The 25,851-nt window shown below is 38.3% G+C and overlaps 1 protein-coding gene across 1 annotated transcript in view; it reads right to left on the reverse strand.

Annotated features, from left to right (window-relative positions):
- The window catches only part of LOC150105253 (methylmalonyl-CoA mutase, mitochondrial-like), a 429,676-nt gene that overhangs the window by 126,380 nt on the left and 277,445 nt on the right, over window positions 1-25,851 (reverse strand). Inside the window, exon 13 of the mRNA XM_090394648.1 lies at window positions 24,254-24,379. Coding sequence (XP_090250774.1) covers window positions 24,254-24,379 — 126 coding nt within the window. The remainder of the gene's footprint in view (window positions 1-24,253; window positions 24,380-25,851) is intronic.

Here is a 25,851-nt window from a genome sequence, read left to right on the forward strand (position 1 = left end):
TGGTGGTTACTTCCAATTTCAAATCCTCTGTATACACTCTGGTGTCCTGCACCAGTGGGAAACACCTCACTATCAACAATAACATAGTAAATGAAACTTTTCTTATTCCTTGCCTCTTCTTTCCATGTGAATTTGTGCACATTTTTATGCTGGAACATTGTGTTAGTAATAACCAGTCCATGTCCTGAGTAGACATCCAACAGGTATTTGCCATTATTATTAGATTTGCTCTTTTATCCAAATTTTCCCAAAATATTTTTGTATGTCTGACAATCATCTCCTACTCTGCTTTTAGATCCCCAACAAGAACCAACTTTTCCTTTTTCACTGTATTAATTGTTTTGTCTAAAGCCTCAAAAAATTCTTCCACTTCTACCTTAGTAGAACCTTCTGTGGTATTATAGGTACAAATAAGTCTCATTGTCCAGTTCCTCATTCTAATATTTGCTCACATCACTCTACTTGAGACTGCCTGCCAATCAAGAAGATTAGCCTTGTATTTAGTGTTGAATACTATGGCTGCTACTCCTTTTTCTTGATTGCCATTGCCTGAATATAACATTTTGTATTTATTGCTCAGAAAGATCTCACCAGTTTTTGCCTTCTTCGTTTCAGCCACCCCTATTATGTCGATCTGGTACTTATCCAATTTCTCAGCTAGCTCCATTTCTTTGCCATTCAGGCTTCTTATGTTGATAGTACCGATCTTGAACTCCTCGTGATGTTGAGTTGGGGTAAGTTTTAGGATTTGTTCCAGTAGCTGACTTTTCACTGTTTGCCCTGGTCCCCTGGTGAAAACAATGGGGCCCCTTGCTTAACCGGGCAACGCCCCAGCTGGCATGAAATTCTGTCATGTTGTACCATCATTTGAAATTTTGGTTTAAGCCAATAAGAATACAATTTGGTTGGCTAAATCCCAAAATGCCAGCCCATTCTCGTCCGTTCAGTATCTAGGTAGATACCTAACAGGGTGCACCATGAGAAGGTGAGGATTGGACATTAAGTCAGATGCCCTGGTCGGTTTTCGGCATTCCTTTGAAGTCTATATGGAGGTCTCCTCTCAGTTATATAGCTTTGACCCTTAAGCGCCCCATGTAAATATATATGCAGACAAAATGAAGTAAGGAAAGATTAGCAGATTTAAAAAGTACTATCTCCCAAAAGGGGGTAGATGTAGACCATTGAATAACAATTTTTCATAACATTTCACTTAGACCTACACAGTAGTACAGATATGTGTATAATATTTTTGCAATTTGGCAGTTTCTTTCTAAATTAAATGCATTTCATTCCAGAATCCAATTCACCTTAGAAGTAGTAAATAACCAATTGGCCTTTTGAGATCTTCTAATTCTTTGTCAACCAGATTGTACCTTCATTTTTCAGTTTTTCAGAAGAAAACTCATATAGGTTGTAATATCCACACTGAATCTTATCACCATCCAAGTCAAAAGATTGGAACTATTAAGACTTTAGTACATCATGCTCATTCTTTATGTTCTTCAGGTGAACTTTTACAGAAAGAATTACAACATATTCATTCTAATTCCTTACTAATGGTTTCAAGGAGTTTTTCATCAAAAAAAAAAAGTTTTTTTAACAGTTATTGTATCTCTACCTCTTTTGATACAGAAGAAATAACTCATATTCCTATCCCTTATGTGCATTGTATTACTGAATGCACAGCAAAAGTTTTAAAACCACTGAATATTTTTGTTACCTTTCACTCCATCCTTCTCACTTCTCCTAAGAATAAGCTTCCACCTGTCAGTTATCCAGTCATCTATCAGATTCTTTGTTTTTGTGAATTATCTTATTTTGGACAAACAGGAAAAACTGCTTTTATTTGTCTAGAAGAACACAAATTTTATATTAAATACACTGAGCATGAACAGTCTGGACTTGTGAAGTATGCTATCCACCCCAAGCATGGAGTTCACTGGAACAGGACAAGAGTCCTTTATAAAAGTTGATTCCTCATAGGATGTCTTTATAAAGAAACGTCTGAAACTTTACTTCATTGTGCTAACTTAAACAGATCTAATGGTCAATGTCTATCCATATTGTGGGAGATGGTACTTTTTAAGCATACTAATCTTTCCTAACTTTATTTGTGTCTATGTATATATTTATTATTATTAAGAGAGACCTCCAGGGAGTCAGGGACTCATCGACGAACTCCACATACTACACGCAACAGCTATCATACTCATTCTTGAATTCATTCACACTGCGTGCACTCACAACATCCAGTGGCAATCCATTCCAATCACACAACACCCTCTGAGAGAAAAATCTAGCTTTACCCCCTTTTTAGCAGCCTTCATTCTCAGCTTCCAAGGATGCCCCCTTGTCCTTTCCCCACCCCTCTATAAACTGAAAAATTCCATCAATTGAAATCCTGTATGACCCCTTCGGAAGTCTGTAAGTCTCAATCATATCCCCCCTTTTCTCCTGTATGCTAGTGTCTGTAGTCTATAAATTCTCAGTCTGTCTTCATAATCATATTCCATAATCCTGATATCATTTTTAACACTGTCCTTTGCTCTCTCCAATATATCAGAATCATAACAGAAACTAGGAGACCAGACCTGTGCACAATAGTCTGAGTGAGGTCTTATCAACTCATCTAAAGAGGCAAAACAACACATCCTTATCTTCACATGTGAACATTTGTTTCAGCATTGCAATTATCTTTCGAGTTGTATTTACAATCTTTGCTACATGGCCCTTAAACTTCAACTTCTACCTATTAACATTCCAAGATCCCTGGTCTCATCAGTTTCTTCAAGTATAATCCTGCCAATAATTACGACATTGGATATCTAATCATGCCGAAGTGAATGACTTTACATTTACTGACATTGAACAGACATCCATTTTCCCATGCCCACAATTTCAGCCTATTCAAATACCCTATTCAAACAACACTCTTATCCATTCTGCAAGTACTGCATATCAGCAGCATTCCTGATTACCCTACCTTTCTTTGCATCATCAGCAAATAGCTGTATGTCACTCATCAAATCCTTCCCAATATCATTTAATGTATAGATTGAACAACAGTGGACCAAGCAATGATTCTTGTGGTACACCACTGGTTACCTTAAATTTTGCAAACTCACATCCTCCATATACCACTTTTTGATATCTGTCAGTGTCAGCCATCCTCTTGTCCATGATAATATTCTATAACCCAAACCCATATTCTCCAATTTATGCAACAGTCTACTATGCTGCATTCTGTTAAAAGCTTTAGCAAAATCCAAAAGTATCATGGTGCATTCATTCCCATTGTCTAGTTAAATGGTAATATTGGTATAGAATGTGAGCAAATTGCTAAAACATGATGTTTATTATTTTAACGGTATAATAGAACACAGAAACTAAGTAAATAATTAATTTATTAACTTGATGCTGATATTTCGCTGGTATTATAACCAGCATCTTCAGAGCACAAAAACACTGTTTGTCACAATACGTGAGACTAAAACAACATGGTGTATTTCAACAAAATTGTAGCAGCAACACTTCTGAAGATGCTGGTTATAATACCAGCGAAATATCAGCATCAAGTTAATAAATTAATTATTTACTTAGTTTCTGTGTTCTATTATACCGTTAAAATAATAAACAACATGTTCGACGAACACATAAGTCTGTCCACACGTTTAAGGATTCTTCACGGAGACGATATCGTATGCAAGACACGACGATATGGTAAGTGGAAGTTGAAATTGGCACGGCAACTAAACAGGTTAGCCTTCTTAAAGAGGTGCCGAGACACCAAATTAATACCGAACTGTTTTAAAATCAAAAACAAGTTCCACTCGGCCAAAGCCCAACGCATCTATAAACGAGCGAGTGTAGCGCTTTTACGCGAACAAATTAACACCACTCGCCAGGAATTAGCACAAGCAAATACAACCATCAGCGCATTACGAGAATCACTGCATAATATTCTAAATACAGAACTTTGGCAGATCTTAGAGAACATCACCGACGCAACAGCAAAAAAAGAATTCGACAGAGTCAAAAACCGGCACCAAAAGAAGTTCGAAAATCTACAACAACGGAACACCATACAACGACCGCAATTACAACAAGACCTCGTCGTCGTGAATCTATCGTCACTCACCTTAAGCAAAGAAGCCACGACTGCTTTAAGTCTTGGGCACAACTTTGCCTTAACTCCCAAGCAAGTTCCAAAAGCCGAAATAATGGCGTCCATCGAACGAGGAATTTACGACCTGCCTCCAACACTAGCTAACAACATACGTTTAGATGTGGCCAACATCCTAATCAAGTCCAAGCCTCCAAAAAATAATATCCCACATAAGGAATTCATTGCTATAAAAGAGCTACACAACAACAGCCAGATTACCATAACAAAAGCAGACAAAGGAAATGCAACCGTGGTGATGGACACAACTGAATATGAAAACAAAATGCACACACTATTACAAGATCATGTTGTTTATTATTTTAACGGTATAATAGAACACAGAAACTAAGTAAATAATTGATTTATTAACTTGATGCTGATATTTCGCTGGTATTATAACCAGCATCTTCAGAGCACAAAAACACTGTTTGTCACAATACGCGAGACTAAAACAACATGGTGTACATTAACAAAATTGTAGCAGCAACACAAAGACTAGAGTCCTGATTTTGGCGCCCTCTATCTGAAAAAAAAAAAAAAAAAAAAAAAAAAAAAAAAAAAAACACTATCATATATTGCTAGAGTCCTAGAAAAGTGCTAGTTTTTCCTTAATATGACTGTCTCCCAGATCTTCGGCAAGTTAATACAGCCATATTTGTTGAGATTTGGAGTGTGTTTTAGGGCTTCTGTCGCCTCTAAGAACAATCTCTCTGATTTATATGGGTTTCTGTGTAGTACTTTTGTGTTTTTCCAGTTGATCCTGTGTGCAGGGGTATCCAGAGCATGGTCTGCTAGGCCCGACTTCCCATAATGATATTTCCGGACGTATCGTTTATGTTCGCTGATGCGGATATTCACAGTTCTTCCTGTTTGACCGTAGTAGGCTTGATTGCATGAGCAGGGTACTTGGTAGACTCCTGGATGTGATAAAGGAGGAATGCTGTCCTTGGGTGAGCGGATGAGGGTGGCTAATTTGCTACATGGTCTGAATGTAGTGCGTAGTTTATGTTTAATGAGAATTCTTGAGATCTTTTCGGATGTGCCTTTAATGTAAGGGATGGTGACTGTTTTGTTGTAGTTCTCTGTGGTGGATGGTGGGAGGGGTTTCATAGGAGTGTTTAGTATTTTGTTTATTTTTTGTGGATTGTAGCCGTTGGCCAAGAAGGTGTGGCGTAAGTGAGTCAGTTCAGCAGTAAGAGCCTTGTCATTTGAACAGATTGCTCTCGCTCTATGGGTTAGCATTTTTAATATGCCATATTGTTGAGAAGTCTGTCCACACGTTTATTACAAGATCAGTCAACATACAAAATTATAGATCGCAATCCCATCAACACACAAAAGAATAAGGCACGAAAATTATTAAAAAAAGTCACTTCCTGGCTCAAAGACACAGTTAACAAACTCAAACCCTTCCATGTTAAAACACCGAGGATCTATGGATCACCAAAAATTCACAAACCAGGCACACCCCTACGCCCAATTGTAGACAGTATAAATAGTCCCACATACAAACTGGCTAGACATTTAGCGAAGCTACTAGCCACTCTCACTAACAATTCTCCCTCCTTTATCAAAAATTCAGCACACCTAAAAAGCATCTTACAACACCTCACCCTAAAAAGCTCAAACTTAATAGTAAGCTTTGACATCACTTCACTATTCACAAATGTACCACTAACAGAAACCCTCAATCTACTGAAGTTACACTTTCCCCCTGATATATTTGAACTATTCAAATTCACAATACATGCAGGATATTTCACATGGAAAGGGAAAATATACAAACAAATTGATGGGACAGCCATGGGCTCCCCCCTTTCTCCCCTCCTAGCCAACTTTTACATAGAACACCTGGAAAAACAAGCAATCAATACAGCCACTCTCAAACCAACACTTTGGCTACGCTATGTTGATGATGTGCTTGCTATTTGGCCACATGGCCCTGAGAAATTGAAAACATTCTTAGCACATTTAAATAGCCAACATCCAAAAATCCACTTTACTATGGAACTGGAAGCCAACAACTGTCTGCCCTTCCTGGATACACTCATAACACGTCTCCCAGATGGTTCCTTATCATTTTCAGTTTTCAGAAAACCCACACATACAGGCAGATACTTACACAAACAATCACACCATCATCCTTCTCAACAATATGGCATATTAAAAACGCTAACCCATAGAGCGAGAGCAATCTGTTCAAATGACAAGGCTCTCACTGCTGAACTGACTCACTTACGCCACACCTTCTTGGCCAACGGCTACAATCCACAAAAAATAAACAAAATACTAAACACTCCTAAGAAACCCCTCCCACCATCCACCACAGAGAACTACAACAAAACAGTCACCATCCCTTACATTAAAGGCACATCCGAAAAGATCTCAAGAATTCTCATTAAACATAAACTACGCACTACATTCAGACCATGTAGCAAATTAGCCACCCTCATCCGCTCACCCAAGGACAGCATTCCTCCTTTATCACATCCAGGAGTCTACCAAGTACCCTGCTCATGCAATCAAGCCTACTACGGTCAAACAGGAAGAACTGTGAATATCCGCATCAGCGAACATAAACGATACGTCCGGAAATATCATTATGGGAAGTCGGGCCTAGCAGACCATGCTCTGGATACCCCTGCACACAGGATCAACTGGAAAAACACAAAAGTACTACACAGAAACCCATATAAATCAGAGAGATTGTTCTTAGAGGCGACAGAAGCCCTAAAACACACTCCAAATCTCTACAAATATGGCTGTATTAACTTGCCGAAGATCTGGGAGACAGTCATATTAAGAAAAAACTAGCACTTTTCTAGGACTCTAGTAATATATGATAGCGCTTTTTTTTTTTTTTTTTTTTTTTTTTTTTTTTTCAGATAGAGGGTGCCAAAATCAGGACTCTAGTCTTTGTGTTGCTGCTACAATTTTGTTGAAATACACCATGTTGTTTTAGTCTCGCGTATTGTGACAAACAGTGTTTTTGTGCTCTGAAGATGCTGGTTATAATACCAGCGAAATATCAGCATCAAGTTAATAAATTAATTATTTACTTAGTTTCTGTGTTCTATTATACCGTTAAAATAATAAACAACATGTTCGACGAACACATAAGTCTGTCCACATGCTAAAACATTACCTCCCCTTAGTAAACCCATGTTGCTCATTGCAAATTAGAGATTCACTGATTGGTCGATAGTTGGATACATCAGTCTTTGCACTACCCTTGTGCAATGGAATTACCATACATTCTTTCCATTCCTGCAGAATTATCCCTGTTCTGAGACTCATATTAAACAGCTTGGTCAAAGGAATAGCCAGTTCAGCAATACTCTTTTAAGACACATGTGCTGATATTCCATCAGTCCCTACTGCTGAATTCTTATTCAGTTTGTGCAACAGCTCTAATACCTCGTCTTCATACACCTGAGTTTCTTCATCGAGTGAGCTCAATGTTGCATACACCAGGTTGATCGCTTTTAACAAAATGGGCACTCATTAGTTGAACAACCTCTTCTGCATCTGTAACCCTATTATTGTATATATATATATTTTTAACAAGTTAGGAAATTATTGGCCTTTTTATTTATCTTACATTAGCTACTTAGGTGTTGCTTTTTTTAGAATTGTCTGCTATTGGTTAATTCCCATCGTGCAATTTTGTACCGACAATGCCTGTGATACTTAAGCAAAAATGCTACATTAATAAAATTTTAATAAACTCTGAAAAATAGGCAGGAACTCTTTTCCTGCCTATTTTCAGAGTTTTGGTTTTTTTAATTTTCAGAAAAATTTAGCAATAAAAACAAATTTAGCATGATTTTCATGCTAAATTTGTTACAGCTGTTATTCAATTTAGTCAGAGAATCCTAGCGACTTGCACCAGATGTTTTTAAGAATACATCATCTGCATAGAGCAAAGAGCAAAGTTTGATATCTCCAATTTTAATATCAGGTAACAAAAGAACTGACAGCTCCTTTGACCTGGCTTTTCAATGAAAGCCTGGCTATGGGAAAGGTATCCAAAGACTGGAAGGAAGGTACTGTACGCACCCAGATGCAAGACCCTTCGACACTTCTGCACATGTCAGAAGAAGAAGAAGAATCCATTCTGATGTTAGGGTAATCAATTCGTTTTGTGGGATGAGTGTTTATTATTAAACGTCGGAAAATTACCTTTCTTTTATGAAAATTCTAGTTCTTAAAGTAGTAACTATTTTTGCTTGTACAACAGTTGAAAAAATTACATATAAAGCACATGATTTTGCATGTTGATGCCAAGACTACTATTCTGAAATTTGATCTCCAGGATTTGAAGGGGATAACTTAACTGTGGAAAGGGTACAGAGACAGATAACAAAGATGGTTTCAGAACTACACAATGTTAATTATGAGGATCAGCTGAGGGAATGTGGACTGCAGAGTTTGGTAGATAGAAGGAGAGGTGATATGATCGAGACTTTTAAACTGTTGAGAGGCAGTTATAGGGTGGACACTGGGGAGTTCTTTCACTTGGTGGAGAATCAGGAAGAAGAAATGACAAGGGAGTCATCCCTGGAAAGTACGAAAAGAACTTGTGAGCAAGAGGGTGAGGAGTAGTTTCTTTGAGTGGAGGGTGGGGGAACTGTGGAATGCATTGCCTGATAGAGTCGTAAGAGCAAGAACGGTCAATGAGTTCAGAGTGGTACGATAGACTTTGTGTTTCCTAGGAAGGTCCTCCTACAATGAATCTCTTAACTGCATGGAGACTTGAATAATAATAATAATAAAAATAATATTTCCTTACATAACCTTAACACTCTTAAAAAAAGATTTCCTTCTGATATTGTAAATCTTTTTTCCTTTGCCATCAATTCTGATTATTTTTCTTGGAAGAACAAAATTTAAAAACAAATAGAGGGAACCAGTAAGCCCCCCCCCCCCCCCCACTTTTCACCTACTTCTTGTCAATTTGTACTTGGAAAATTTTGATAAACGAGCAATAGATTCAGTCCCTCTCCAGCCTTCTATCTAGCTAAGATATGTAGCTCATGATGTTTTCTCTATTTGGCCTCATGTTTGGTATGCCCCTCATGGGCATACCAAATACGAAGGAAAAGGAAAATAACAATAGTTTACCTTTAGACACCTTAGTAACAGGCCTTCCTAATGATAACCTTTCCTTTACTGTATATAGAAAACCTACTCACACAAGTAGATACATTCACAAACTTTCCCACCACCATCCCTCTCAACAATATGGCATTATTAAAACTCTAACCAATAGAACCTATAATCTTTGTTCCGGTGGAACATCCCTTTCAACCGAACTCAACCACATACACAACACCTTTCTTTCCAATGGCTACAGTAATTACAGAATTAAAAAAATAATCAGTTCCTCTTCCATTCCTTGGCCATTGCTTCAGAAGGATTTCAGAAATGCCATCGCATACTTGGCACATTATAAAAAATCATCAGTTCTTTAAAAAAGGACAACCTCTACACAGCTTTTAAGCTCCATCTGAAACTAGCTACTCTCATCCATTCTATCAAAGATTAGTTCTCTGATATAATGGATAGAACAGGATACTTTATAAACTCTGGAGTTTATAAAGTATCCTGTTCCAGCAAGCTGGTTTTCTTCAGACAGGCAGATCAGTGATTACCTATTTAGAAGAACATAAATTCTACATCTACAATCATGACTATGGTCAATTTGGCCTTGCCAACCATGTATAGGATATAATCCACAGGATCTCCTTGAAGAAAACCACTATGCTCAACTGTTTTTAGAATCTGCAGTGGCACTCAGAAATCAACCTAACTTAAATAAATATGGATGCATCAAAATTCTGAAAATTTGGGAAACAATAATTGTAAGAGGTCCCACTTTACATCCACTTTACAAATGCCCACAGAGGATGCACCACCTAGATAGGACTTTAGAGTCACCCACATTTAGTACTGTGTTGTCCTTGTGTGTGTGTTACAAGAGTTATTTGTAATCCCTGAAGATGTCTCAGTTACTGACACAAAAATATTGGAAGCATTAAAATTAGTTTTTAATCCTTTCCAAGTGCTATAAATATTCCATTAAACTATAACAGGAGAGAAAAACCTAGCTCTTACCCTGAATTTTTACCAAAGGCTTCCAATGACTTTTGTTTAGCTACTTGCACACATTTTTTCTATATTTTTTATGAGCATCTGCCAACTTATTTGCTAGGAATATTATTATTTTCCAGGAATGCTTCTTTAACTTCTTTTATCCACCATGGTGTTCTTATTTTTCTATCTTTGCAGAGAACTTCACCAAATGCCTCCAAAATTTGGTTCTTGTTTTTGAACTGTTTCATTCTTTCTTGAATAATGTTTGTGTTTGATATTCAGTTTTATCCTACTTAGAACAAAGTGATGGTCACTTCCAATTTCAAATCCTTCGTACACTCTTGCTTCCTGAACAAGCAGAAAGATATCACTATCAACAATAACATAGTCAGTGGGACTTTTCTTATTATATATTAGTATATTCTCTCCATGTGATACTTACCATTATTATAGGTCTTGTAATTTTCTTCAAATTTTCCCAACATTTCTATATGCCTGGTGGATTTACTTCCTACTCTGCTATTTAGATCTCCAACAAGCACCAATTTTTCCCATTTTCTTTATGTCAGCTGCCTGCTCTAGTGACCCGAAAAATTCCTCTGCTTCTTCATTTGGGGATCATTCTGTGGTATCAAAGGCACAAATAAGTTTCATCGTCCATTTCCCTAGTTTGAAAGTTTGCATCATTATTACCAGTAATATAACATCCTGTACTTATTATTTAATAAAATCTCACCTGTTTTTTGTCATCTTTGTTTCAGTGATGCTAATTATATCAACATGGTACTTTTCTAGTTCTTCTGTAAGTTCAATATCCTCTCCATAAATACTCATCATACTGATGGTTGCTATCTTCAGTTCATCTGTCTGTTATTAGGTTTGTTCATCTTCTAGATGTTGAGCATGAATCTGTTCCAGTAGCTTACTGCTCACCCTGGTTGCCTGAAAAAAACACTGTGGGCATTATTTAACCGAGCGAGGCCCCAGCTGGCGTGAAATCTGATCATGTTGCACAATTGTATTATTCGTGGTTTAGCCAATAAAGAGTACAATTTGGTTGGCTGAGTCTCAAATTTCCAGCACATCCTCGTTTGTTCATATCCAGAGGATATCCACTCTGGTACACCACGTGAAGATGAGGAATGGATAAACATTAGGTCAGAAGCCCCAGTCAGCTCTCCACATTCTTTAAAGATGATGTGGAGGTCTCCTCCTGGTTATTTGGCTTTGACCATTAAGCGACCACAGATTACTATATATAAATCCTTTATTTCCAGATATTAAAGTGTGGAATGCCACCAGTTCACAACAGTATAAGGGGTTTGTCCTCTTCTTCTTCTTCCTATGACAATTCTAGGCTAGTGGCCTGTTTTGGTCTCGACTTAGCATTTCATTGGTTTGCCTTTGTTTCTATGACCTTTTTTTTTGTTTATAGTTCATCATATTCCTGAGTATTCTATCACATGGCATGTATACTAGATGCTCTTTTCATTTGGTTCTATATTTTTCTATGGTTTCCATTATTGGTGTTTAGTTTAGCTCTTTCAGGATGTCTTCATTTCTATTTTTATCTTGTCTTGTATCACATGCAATTCTTCTTATGTATTTAATTTCTGCTAGAATGATTCTTTTCCTATTTTTTCTCTTTTGTCCATGCTTCAATTCCATTAGTTTTGATAAAACATTATACATTCTTGGTCTGCTTTTTTTGGTAGCTATTGCTGACCTTAATGTATTGTTTATTACTCCATTTACATCAGAGAATTTGTTAATTTTGTAAGAAATGTCTAAATCTTCACTGTAACTTGCATTGGATATGAGGCGGGAGCGAGCAAAAGAGTTAATTGTATTAATTGGTACAAATGATTTGAGAGAGAACAAAGAGCATGTCAGAATGAATGTCAGGAGGCTGCTTGGAAAGATAAAAGAGAACAGTGTGACAGGAAGGGTAGTCAGTGTGTTGCCTAGGTATGTTTGTGGTGAAATGAGGCGGAGAGCAAGGATTATGAATGATATTCTGGCTGAAATGTGTGAGGGGATGGGAGTACAGTTTGTTAATGTGTGGAATGAGTTTGAGGGATGAAGTGAGCTGTATGGGAGCGATGGACTGCATTTGAGTGGTTATGGTGTGAGTCGCTTGGAGAGACTGCTGCTGGAAGGTAGAGAAGTGAATAGAGAGAATGAATCAGATCGAGAGGGGAATGATGTGGAAGAGCAGGAGAGTAAGACAGAAGAGATTGAAGAAGTGGAAATGAATGGGGAAGTAAGTGGTATGAGTATAGAAAATGAGAGAATGGGTGTGTAAGAGGAGCAGGGAAACGGGGAGGCTCAGGGTGGACAGGGGTACACAGCGTGAGAAAGGTGGATGCTCCAAGAGGAGGTGAGAGTATGTGTAGGCAGGAAAGAAAAGGGATGACCAGGGATCAACAGGAAACAGATGAAATTGGAAAGGGTTCTAAAATGAAGCAGCAGAAAGGGAAATGGCCCCAGTCCAACATGGAGAGATCACATCGAGTGAGTGGTATCAGTGGAACTAGCTGTAGATCCAGAAATGAGCTGTCGTGTTTATATACCAATGCTAGAAGTATAAGAAACAAGGCGGATAAAATGGTTGCACTAATTGCGTCTGTTAACTCAAAGATTGTCGGAATAAGTGAGACATGGTTAGATGAGGACGACATCCCGACAGGAATAGAGATGGAAGGGTATGATATATTTTGTGAGGATAGAAGGGGTAAAAAGGGAGGGGGAGTGCTACTGATGATAGAGAAAGAGTTATGTCCATACAAGGTAGAGAAGCAAGAGAGAAATAGGGCCAGTGGTTTTGAGGCAGTATGGTGTGAGATAGAGGTGAATAGAATCAAATACTTGGTGGGATGTTGTTATAGACCTGGTAATGTGGATGGTGGTGATAGTGAAATGTATAGTCAAATAAGCCAAGCAAATAAGAAAAGGGTGATCATTATGGGTGATTTTAATTATGGCAATATAGACTGGAATGAAGAGATAGCAACTGGAAGTAAAGAAAATGAGTTTCTTGAGTTTTTGAGGGATAACTACCTCAGACAGTATATAACAGAGGGCACACGAGGATTAAGGGTCTTGGATTTGGTCATCTCATCAGAGGATGTAATTATAAATTAGGTGTCAAATCATCCACCAATTGGTGAAAGTAACCATGAAGTGATTACCTGGGTGGTTGCCAGCAGTGCAAGGACCCCTGTGAAAAAAGGGTATATGCGGAACTATAAGGAGGGTGATTATGATGAGCACAGGAGACAGCTTGTGGGTGTAACATGGAATGAGGAGTCAGCTGGAAAAGAGATCAATGCAGCTTGGGGGATTTTCAAAAACTATTTAGTAGATGCAATGTCTAAATGTATTCCAAGGGTGAGAAGGTTAAATAAGGTAGGGGTGAGATGGATGAATAAAGAGATTAAGCATGCGATACAGAGAAAAAGGGCATTGTGGAGGCAGCATAAGAGAAGTGGAAGTAACCAATTTCATGAGGTCTACAAAGACCAGGCAAGGAGGGTGACTTGGTTGATGAGAGTAGCTAAAGAGAGGTATGAACAGCAATTAGCTAATGAAGCCAAAAAGAATCCTAGGGAGTTCTTTCGATATGTAGCCAGCAAAAGAAAGAATGATTATGGAAGGATGACAATGATTGGAGGAAATGGTATAAAGACAGCTGTTGCAGAATGTGTGGTGGAGATACTTAATGAGCAGTTCATAAAGATCTTTCAATCTTGTGAATGTGACTTCATGGAAAGATTGAGAGCAGTTGATGATGGGGAGGAGAGACTGACTGTAAGTGAGCAAGAGATGTTTGGGGAGTTGAGTAAACTAGATGTAAATAAGGCTGTGGGACTTGATAATATATCATTCTTCGAGGGTTACAAAGTTCCTGTAAGGTCTCAGAGAAGGATAATAAAAAGGGACTGAGCCAAGCATCAGGAGCTTCCTGGTTCGAGGCATCGCTAGAGAGAGAGAGAGAGAGAGAGACGACTTCTAGACCAGAGAGAGGGTTTCCAGAGGCCGCAGACGGAGCTCCCCGCTTCCAGATGTCAAGAGAGAGTCATCAGAAGTTGAAACTAGAGGCAGTTGGAACCAGAGCGGAAGCAAGTTGAGACTATAAGCAGAGTCTGAACCAGAGCAGTGGTGGCAAAGAACGAGAAGAGGCAAGGCCCCAGTTACAAAGAGGAGAGCCAAGATCCAAGTACCTAAAGAGCAAAGGTGAAGTGGTGTTACCGAGAAGAGCCAGAGCCAGTTGAGGGCAGTTGCATTCATCGGCGATTAGTAGCAGAAGTAGTGGCAATTAGAAGCAGAAGTTCCCGAAGTAGGATCTAGAGGAGAATTTGCCGTATGCTGAAACCTCTTGTATGTGCTATTTGAGTACCGCAGATTGCAGTCCTTATTAGTCAAAACTGTTCTGGGTAGCGACTCTTCCCATAATGCATAGCAATGTATACACCTGAAATGGAGTGTGTTGCACACTGTAGGATACTAAAGCAACTGATGTGAAGTTCAACAGCTTCCACAGACAAGTAGTCTAGGTGTAAAGATGCTTCATATGCAAACTTTGTTTATGCTTGGGTAGAACAGAATTAAAACTGAATACAATTTCATTTCTATTATAATTTACTTCAGATCAGTTCCTCTTCTTGGGTTGACTTTCACATCTAGATTATGCTGACACCAACATATCACACAAAAAAATTAGTATTCTTTTTTCTTCAAAACACTACTGATCTGCTGCTCAACTTTATAAATTCCAAATCTGCTGATTTTAAAATACTTTTTTCACATTTCAAGTGATGCACCTAAACCTCCCTAAGAATTTTTGATTGTATTCAGAAGAGAGAAATTTGCTTAATAGATGAACCTTCTTTCTATCTCACTGAACCCTCCCTTCAATCACTTTCTCATTGATGTTCTGTTTTGGAATTGTGTTTTTTATGAGTACTTTTATGGGCAGTACACCAACAAACCAACCATTCCTTTTTGCTTTCCTCTAATAATGTAAAGACACGAGCAGCAACTGATTAACATCTGTATACAGTTAATGTCCAAACTTATTCAACCAACCTGCCATCTTCTTTCTTCATTTGGTCTATCTCTGTTCTTTGGAACAGCTTTCCCCTCAATGAAAACAATCTCTAGCCTTTCATTGAGGGGTAGGCTGTTCCAAGAGGCACTGCTAATTCTACATTTCTTCAGCACCCTTGCTGATATTCCATCTATTAGCTAGGTCTCACTGATGAGAGAAAGAAAGAATTTGTTAATACTTTCTTTCTTTCTAACCATCTGGATGTTATGTAAATCAGGTTTTAAGAGCTATTTGAATATGCATTGGTCTGTTTGGTTGTTATCAGATGTTCATTAATGCTCTTAAAAGCTGATTTACATAACCGCCAGATGGTTATAGAGAAAGAATTTGTTAACACTTTCTTTTTTCCTAACCATCTGGCTGTTATGTAAATCACATTTCAAAAGCTATTTGAATATGCACTGGCCTGTTGATTAGTTATCAGATTTTCATTAATGCCACAAGCATCAGGAATAAAGGCAATGAACTGTTAGCTTGGCAAATGATATGGGACCAAAAATTATTGGCATCAGTGAGACCTAGCTATTAGCTAGGTCTCATTAATCTACCATAGTATTCTATATATCAATATTGAAACTAGATGAAGGGATAGAGGTAGAAGAGGTAAGCTATTAAATCTTCTGAATGTGCTTGATTTCAACACAGCAGTAAGATTTGAAGGAATATTAGCAAGGGTGCTGAAGAAATGTAGAATTAGCAGCACCTCTATTTTGGGTATTCAACTTGGCCAATCATGTCAAAAAAGTGTTCTACTTCCAATAATTGTTTGCACACTCAAGTCATGTTATCACCTGCTTCCCACTCATTAATTTTTTAAGTGAATTCTTGCCAACAAAAGGAGATGCCTGCCCAAACATTCAGGAATCATCTCTCCTATATTTCCTGGCCTACAGCAATGCCTCGCTAAACACCCAAAATTCCTACTATCATCAATCTCACACCAAAGAGCCTCAAAGTCACTATCAATACTGCCTGCTTAATCTCTCTCTCTCTCTCTCTTGGATGGGTCAAAATCTTCTGAGATTATAATTAATACCTAGTATCCTCTTTACCTCTTCTGCCTTGTCAAAATGTGATATTTCTATCATATTTGATTCCCATCAGTTCCAATGGAGGTGTAGTTGACAGAAGATTCCCATCTTCTGTCAACTATACCTAACTGACACGCAATGAGTTGCAGCTCACTAATTCTATCATAGCCATAAAACTATCTCTTTTATTGACAATATCACCTTGTTATATAAACTTGTTAGTTTGCTCTCATTCCCCTTTCTTCTCACAATTCTTGACTCTATGTCAAAGTCAGATGTTCCATTAAACATCTGACTTTGCTGTTCCCACTGGCACCATCCCTGAAGTTATCTCTCAAAGCACCATTTATTACTCTCGCACCTATCCTTAACACAACAGTTATTCGTGCAGGTTCACAGCTTTCTTCACATTTATTCCATACATCTACATACTTAAAGACTCTCTTCTTAAATACCTCAGCAGCACACTCACATGCACTTTTCCACTTCATCTCTAAAAATGTTCTCAAATCCCATGCTGTCTCATTCACACCTCCTTGCAAATCATTTGTTCCATCGATCAAAGTCAATTCTTATACACCTCCTTTCCTCTCCACAATGTCATTTACTTGTCCTATCATTTCTTCCTCTCAAATATATCACCTTTACCATCTGGTCTGTTTGAACAACCTTCACAATACACTTCCCACACAATACTATACGAGGGTGGTCTGAAAAGTTCTTGACCTCAACCACAGATGGCAACACTATCAGCAAGTTTTTTTTTCTAAGTTGGTACATCTGTCATAAGCATCTATGTGAAATTGCAAGTCATTGTATCAAGTAGTTTGTTTTATAGCTGTCTGAAGAAAAAGTGTCGTCTGTCTTGCATGACTTGGATTAACCATTACACACCAGAATCCAAACAGCAGAACTTTTCATCAGCAGGTCATGGCATCGGTGTTTTGAGATGCTAAAGGCATTTTGTTTATTAATTATCTTGAAAAAGGTAAAACAATAACCAGAGAATATTATTCCGATCTTTTAACCAGACTAGACAAAAAAATTCCTGAGGAAAACACTGTTTTCAGAAGACAAAACTCATCTTTCATCAGGACAATCACTTGCCAACAAAGGTGTTTTGACAATGGGAAAATTAAGGGATCTGCACTATGAATTGTTGGAACATCTATCTTATTCCCCAGATTTGGCTCTCTCTGACTTCTATCTCTTCCCAAAACTAAAACTCTTCCTCGCTGGTCAGCGTTTTTTTTCAAATCAAGAGGTGATTGCAGCTGTCGAGGGATATTTTGCAGATCTTATTGAGAACCACTACAGGGATGGGATAATGGCACTGGAGCATCGCTGGAATAAAAGTATTAGTATTAAGGGAGATTATGTTGAAAAATAAAAATAATTTTGAAATTATAAATTCGTTTTTTCAGTGTTACGCCGAGAACTTTTCAGACCATCCCCATACTTACTACACTCTCTTACACACATAACACAAACACTATATTACTTTCCTATCCTATTTTCTACTGCTATCATTCACCTTCAAGTCCTCTTTCACTAACACCTTCCTTCTAACACTTTCAACAGTAAATCTCCACTCTAATTGTCTCATCTCATCACTACACCCACTTTAATTCATTTCTCAACTTCTTCAATATCAATACATTCCTAATATTTTTTTGCAAATATCCTCACTCATTTTCACATCTTTAATACTAACCTGTTACCATCATATGTCTTACCACTATACATTACCAAGATATCTTTCTAGCATTCCACTTTTTCCTATTCCCTATTACTCTCCAGCATTTTCATGCCATATTCATTATGTTTCACTTTTGTTCTATGCATCTCATTTATGATATCACAGACTAATTCTTCCTGACTTCTTTCATCAAGATATCACTTGGTCACCCACCCTTTTTTTTTTTTTTTTTTTTTTAGTGCTTCTATGCTGCTCTTTTGCATTAAGTTTCTTACTTTGGTAACAAGCACTTGTCCTCAGTATGTTCTCAATCACTCGGATGCATTCACCCTGTCTTCATTCCCAGTCACTGGTATCACGCCACCACTGATTAACTTAGCATTAAAACTGTTTTGCATCTCTTCAACCATCTGAATTCTAATGAATAGATATAACACATTTCACAAAACAACAAAAATCAAAAGGCAGACATGGGGAAAAAATAACCACTATCTTCAGGCATATGGAAGTAAACATATGTCACAGTATACATACACAACCTTTACAAAAATATCTCTTCATACACACAAACACATTAAAACCTAAGTACCAAATGCTTATCTATTAGCAAATCCTTTGCTTTTAAACGCCCATCTATCTGCCTATACTGGATGAAATAAATCAACATTCTTTATATCTATGTTATTTCAATGGACACTGCACATCTCAGGGTGGTTAAATTAGCACAGATGAATGTAAAAACACATAGTCAAATGTTCAGAAATTGCAGACCATGTTGTTCAATGGTATATTCTCTTGAATAATAATTGTGCAGTTCACTTTTTGGTTATCTGTTATGAGTTAGTGACTTTGCCATAACAGTATCTTCTAGAGAACTGGCTATACACACTGCTTGGAAAGAAGTCAATGGACACCATAGTGTGAGGAACATACAGTCATGACACCCACCTTAATAAGATGTAGAATCTCCTTGTGCTGATGACTACAGCAATCCTGTGGGTCACACTTTCCTCCAGCATATGATACTGTTCAATGGGAATTTTGGACCCTTCTTCCTGTAGGCATGTAATGAGGTCATGAACTGTTGTCGGGTGGACAACCCTTGACCTCATGCAATGCTCTGGTTCATCCCACAGATGTTCGATAGGGCCGAGATCACGGCTTTGTGGAGGCTGGTCAAGAGTGGTGACATTCATGTCAGCAAACCATGCAGTTACAGGAGCAGCTTTATGACATGGTACAGTGTCTTGGTGAAAGAGACAATGGTCAGTTCTGTAGAAATGCCACAAAATAGGAAGCATTGCATTGACCAGAATGTTCAGATATCGCTCAGAGTTCAATGTTCCTGACAGGATCTTATCATCACCACCACATCCAAATTTCATAGTTGGGATTATGCACTCTGGTAGAGATGCTCACCACCACCCTCACACCCATCCATCTGTTCAGTAGAGGATGTAGCATGATTTGTCGCACCACAACACAGCTTTCCAAGCTTCACACATCTCACTGTACACACTCTTTGCACTACTGAAGGTGACGTTGCATGTTGGCTTGAGCAATGGGGCTTGCATATTGCAGTCCTACCATGGAAACACATGTTGCGAGGTTTGGTTCTGAATTTTTTTGTTCAGATTTATGTTCCAGTCAATGCCCGAAACTCTGTATTCAATGTGTTGATGAATGGCAATTGTGAGGCCAAACCAGGAAAAACAGGAACATACCATCATACCAATACCTCTGAATTTCATTGCTGAGGTTACGCACTCTGGTATGAGACATTCACCAGACATCTCCTACACCCACACCCATCTATCTGCTTGGTGTGCAATTCATTGCTCTAACAGAGCTTCATAACTCCAAGCTTACCATGTCCCACTGTACACACTCTCTTTGCACCACTGAAGATAATGCCACATGTTGGTTCAGGTAATGTGGAGCTTGCATATTGCAGTCCTACAATGGAAACCCATATTGTGAGCCTTGGGTTTGATTCTTCTGAACCCCTATAGAGTCTTCTGAATGTTTTGGGCCGGATTCATGTTCAGTTCCAGTCAATGACCTGAATTCCACATAGGTGATGAATTGTTGTTTTTACGTATTATCCTTCATAGCACTCTATGGTTACATTCAGTGAGTGTGGTGGGTCGACCACTGTGGGTAGCACTCGCAGTTGACTGCATGTGATTCCATCTCAGTATGGTATCACTAATTGTTGGCCTGGGATATATCAATTTGTCAACAATTTGCCATACAGATAAGCCTGTAACATGCCATCCTATCACAAGGCTTCTTTCAAACTCCATAAGTCCCCTTCTCTCAACCATTTCACATGAACCTAGATACACTAACTTGGGAGCATCATATTCCTCCTATTTATACTGGCTACAAACATGTGACTCATTACATGGCACAATGCACCTTTCTCATGGGGGTGTCTGTTGACTTCTTTCCAAGCAGTGTATGTAAACATTATTATTATTATTATTATTTTGGGCTACTCCAGTGAGTCCTTAGACTCATCGAGGGAGGCTCTAAACATCATGTCCACACAACTATTCGACATTCTCACAGTATCTATCATACCTTGCCTTGAACTCGCTCACTGTCATAGCACCCACAACAGACTCTGGCAGCTTATTCCACTCATTTACCACTCTAAAAGTAAAGAACCCAGCTCTAACACCCCTGCTAACCACACTCTTGCCCAGCTTCCATAGGTGTCCCCTAGTTCTCCCACCACCAGTCCTGATCTCAAAAATATCCTCTGAATTAATCCTATAAAATCCTTTTAGCAATTTGAATGTCTCAATCACATCTCCCCTTTTCCGCCTATCAACTAGTTTCTGCAACCCACAAATCTTCAAACTGTTCTCATATGGTTCATTCCATAGACCTGCTATCATCTCAGTCACTTGCCTCTGGATCCTCTCCACCTCCTCCCCATCAAGAAGGAACCGAGGTGACCAAATCTGGGCACAGTAGTCGAGATGAGGTCTTATCAGGGCTCGGTACAGAGGTACAATAACTTGCTTATCTCTGCTCGTCAAGGTATTATTTAACAACCAAGTGAGTTGATGAGCTGATTTAGCTACCTTTGCAATGTGCCCCCTAAACTTCATCTCCCTATCTACCAACACTCCCAAGTCCCTGGCCTCATCAATCTCTTGGAGTACAGTTCCACCAATGTGGTACACTGCTGCTAATCTTTTCACCCCAAAATGCATAACCTTACATTTTGCCACATTAAAATGACATCCAATCTCATTAGCCCAGAACTCCAATCTATCTAAGTCATCCTGCAAGACTTTGACATCTTCTGCATTCGCTATGCCCTACCCAACTTTGCATCATCAGCGAACAAATGAACTGTTCCACTTAGATCCTTCCCTGTATCGTTAATGAACAGATTAAACCGCAGCGGTTCAAGAACAGAACCCTGCGGCACACCACTAGTCACAGGCCGTCTTCTGGACTCTACTCCTGAATAAACTACTCTTTGATATCTCTCCATCAACCACACACCTATCCATCTAACCAACCCTATATCCATTCCCATATGTTGTAGTTTACGGATTAGAATTCCATGTGGTATCCTGTCAAACGCCTTTGCCAGGTCCAGCAGTATCACTGTAAACCCATTTCCCTTATCCAGTTCAGCCGTCACCTTGTTATAAAACTTGAGCAAGTTACTGAAGCATGATCTACCCTTCACAAAGCCATGCTGTCCCCTGTACAGTATCTCATTTTCATCAATCCATTCCTGTATTTTTCCCTTTACTACTTTCTCTAAGACCTTGACAACGACTCCTGATATGCTGATCGGTCGGTGAATAACACATAAAGCTCAAGCTTAATGTGTTATTCATCCATTTAACCCCTACTTGTTTTACTATTGAGACCCTAGGTATACAATCAGTCATAACCTCCTGCAAATGCTCCTTGACCACTTCCCATGCTCTATCGACGTCCAGCCCTTGCAGTTGTACATGCCATGGCACTGATCCAAGCACTCTCCTAAGCTTGTTAAACTTGCCAGCATGGTAATTCCATATATACCCTGCCTTAATCAAAAATTCCACACCTTTAGCCACCTTCCAGGTGATCCTTATGATCACTCTCACCAATAGGTGGCAACATGGTCATATTCATTACAGTCAAATTGTGAGATGCTATTACCAGGTCAAGCACTCTCACACCCCTAGTATTTTCAATTACATGCTGTCTGAGATAGTTATCCCTTAATAATTGAATAAAATCCATTTCCTTCCTCACATGTGTACTCTCCTCCTTCCAATGAATGTTACCATAGTTGAAATCCCTCATAATAATTACCCTCCTTCCACTCATTTCATCAACATGTCTATGCATACTATCTCCACCATCTATTCCATCACCTGGTCTATAGCAGCACCCAACTGTATATTTTATTCTGCCAGTCTCAATCTCACACCAAATAGCCTCAAATGAGCTCTTTTCACTATCCTATGATACAACTTCAATTCTCCTTGGCTGCAGTTCATCAGCTATCATCAATAACACCCCTCTCCCCATTTTATTCTCTCTGTCCCTCCTAAACACACTATAACCTACGCATTCTATCCCACTAACTATATCATCTTCCGTCAGCCATGTTTCACCAATGCCAATAACCTGTGGCCAGAAAGAGCCAATCAAGGCCAAAAATTCTTCCTTCTTGTTCCTTATACTCCCGGCATTAGTATACATGAAATGCAGTGATCCCTTTGTCTCACCCCTATCTTGATGCATTATTCTAAATGTCCCATTCCCATTTTTTATTCTTAGTGCTGGCTCGGGTACATTATATACATTTATACACTCAACTGTCTCACTGAAGTTTGCATATGCACCCCCCCCCCCTCCTTGGTAGTTCTAGTTTCCCTGGTTCTGCACATCCATTTTCACTTCATTCAGCAACACTTTTTCCAGTCTCCGCACACCAAGTCCATTCAAATGCAGGTCATCCATCTTGTATAAGTCCTTTCGCCCATCAAACTCATTCCACACCACACTGTCTGCATAACCTGTATAATGTCATTTGCAATTATGGCCCTCCTAAACTCCTCTCTGTCATACCGCGGCAACAGACTCACCATTTTAATTCTGTCACTCTTTTCTTTCGCTACCTTTAACAATACTTTCAAGTCCTCTCTCATAAAAAATTTATCACCTTTCAATTCATTCGTACCCACCACAATTATTAATTCTTTCACCCTCTGTTTTTGCACTCTAATACTCTCACTTACATCCTTAAATTTCGTGCCCGGTGAGTACGATTTAGTTACACTCCCATCTATCACTCTTCTTAATAACGAGTCACCATACAACACTCTTTCCTTCATTTCAGAAACTCTCCCACTCTTACTCTCTTTATCCACATTAGCCGAATCCCTCTGGAAAGAGTTTTGCAGGTGCTCTAATTGCTGCTGCGCATTTTGTATCACTGCGTGCAACCTAGCGATCTCAATTCCTACAAATAATTCCTCATTTTTTTTATCATTCAAACCATTTTTTTTTTCTTTCTGTCTAGTTGCTCTCACTCTTTCTTAGATCACCGCTCTCAATGTCATCTTGTACATCGCAATTCCCTATCAAGCCACTATTTTCACTCTCATTCTGGCTTTCTTCAACCATAACTGTCTCACAACCTGACGCATACTTCAACTCCTCACTTTGCTTACACTTTCTGCGCATTCTCCCACCACTATCACTTTCAATCCAAACTCCAGCCTCATTCGGGAATGCATACATTCCACACACATCACATTGGACAAATTCTCTCACATTATAGTTTTTGAACAACGGCGTCGTATTTTTGGATGCCATTATCTTCCATTGCATTGGTGCCATATTCAAATCTATGAAACGTATCATTAAATACTGAATTAAATAATGGAATTCATGCCAAAATCACTCAGACACAACAAGCTACCAAAATTTGACAATATTACATTATGATTTTAGCCTATATTCTAATTTTCATTCAAAATTATACTTAGCTTTCAGGAGCTCCCTGAAAATACGACCGACCGTCTGGCCCTCTAGCGGCCAATTATTCAAATATGTAAACACACACACACACACACACTATAGATGTGTTTTGAGTACAAGATGTTTTTACTTATCTTTACCTTTTCCATTGCTTCAGTAATTTCACCAACTGTAGCTCTGGCTTTAGCTGCCTCAATAGCTAGGGCAAGTAAATTTCCTTGTTCATTTGAAGCAGACTCTGTTATAGCATCAAGTGTTGAGTTTACCTGAAATAGTAAAAGACTAATCAAAATTTAAGATTTTTTTTTGTTGTTGTTATTGCTGTAAAATTAATGAACATAGGTTTGAAACAGATATAATAAGTTATGCAATATCCAGACTGATTGTGGATGTGAAGGTAGAATAATTAATTATTTCTACTCATGCATGATGTGTATGAATAATAAATTTATCTACACTGAGTATGGATAATTATTCCACAATTTGCAACAAAAGAATAAGAAATGATTTCAGCATCTGTTCTTAGTTGGTTACAGATATTAGTTGGTTATAGACATTAACAATATGTATGAAATTTATGTATGTATGTCAGAACACTGCTAGTTGTTGCTGTCATGTCCTGCAGACAGACAAAGGAAATGCAACAGTGGTTATGAACACAGATGAATATGTGAGAAAATGAACAGCCTATTAGAAGATTCCAACACCTATTTATCTTTAGACCAGGATCTCACATGGCATATACATAATAAAAATAATGACATGATCAAAACATTAACTAATTAGCCAGAAGAATTTAAAAAATCTTTATCATTGAAACATCCATTAGTCCCAAGAATTCATGTAGCACCAAAAATACACAAAAAATATATTCTGTTATGGCCAATTGTAGATGGGAGAGGTTCCCTGAACTTAAACTAATTATCTGTTGAACCTGGTATCTCCACACATAGAAAAGACAGAATCATATGTGAATAGATTACATTTTATTGAAAAGGTAAAAGATTTAAATATAGAGCCTTCAGATATCTTAGCAAGTTTAGATGTAGCCAGTCTTATCACCACGGTGGATCTGCTTGTAAACCTTTTCCCACCAGACACAAGAAGACTATTCAAACACTGTATGGAAAAACTTTTTTCATATTTGAGGACAAATATTGAGAACAAGAAGTAGGACTTGCATTGGGTCCCCCCCCCCCCACATTTCCAGCCTTAGCTATCCTCTTTATGGAAAATTTTGAAATGCATGCAATTAAAAACTATCATAAGAAACCAGCAATTTAGTTATGTTACATTGATGATACTCTACTCTTATTTGGTGAGGAACAATGGAAAACTTATTTAATTTCAAAGATTATCAGAACATCTTGCATTCCAATATAAATTTCACTTTTGAACCAGAAGATTACAAAAAATTACCATTCTTTGATATCCTTATTGAAATAAACGAAGAAAAAATATCCTTTTCAGTATACCTGCTACAAGGGGAACATTTTTACATGCCGCTTCACACCAGTATCTATTACAAAAGATAGGCATGATTAAAAATTATGAGATAGAACATATAATATATCCAGTACATCAATTAAAAGGAATGAAGAACAGCACTACCCGAGATAGAAACTTGTACTCGATGGTTATGAACCCAAGATGATCAACAAAATTCTTTGTATACCTTCCCACAGCTCCTTTACTTAAGCAAGAAGTTAAGACTGCAATGATGCTACCATGCATCACG

The sequence above is a fragment of the Typopeltis vanoorti genome, chromosome 6 (assembly GCF_054136105.1).
Source record: "Typopeltis vanoorti isolate ZY-2024b chromosome 6, IOZ_Tvanoo_1.0, whole genome shotgun sequence".
Classification (NCBI taxonomy): domain Eukaryota; kingdom Metazoa; phylum Arthropoda; class Arachnida; order Uropygi; family Thelyphonidae; genus Typopeltis; species Typopeltis vanoorti.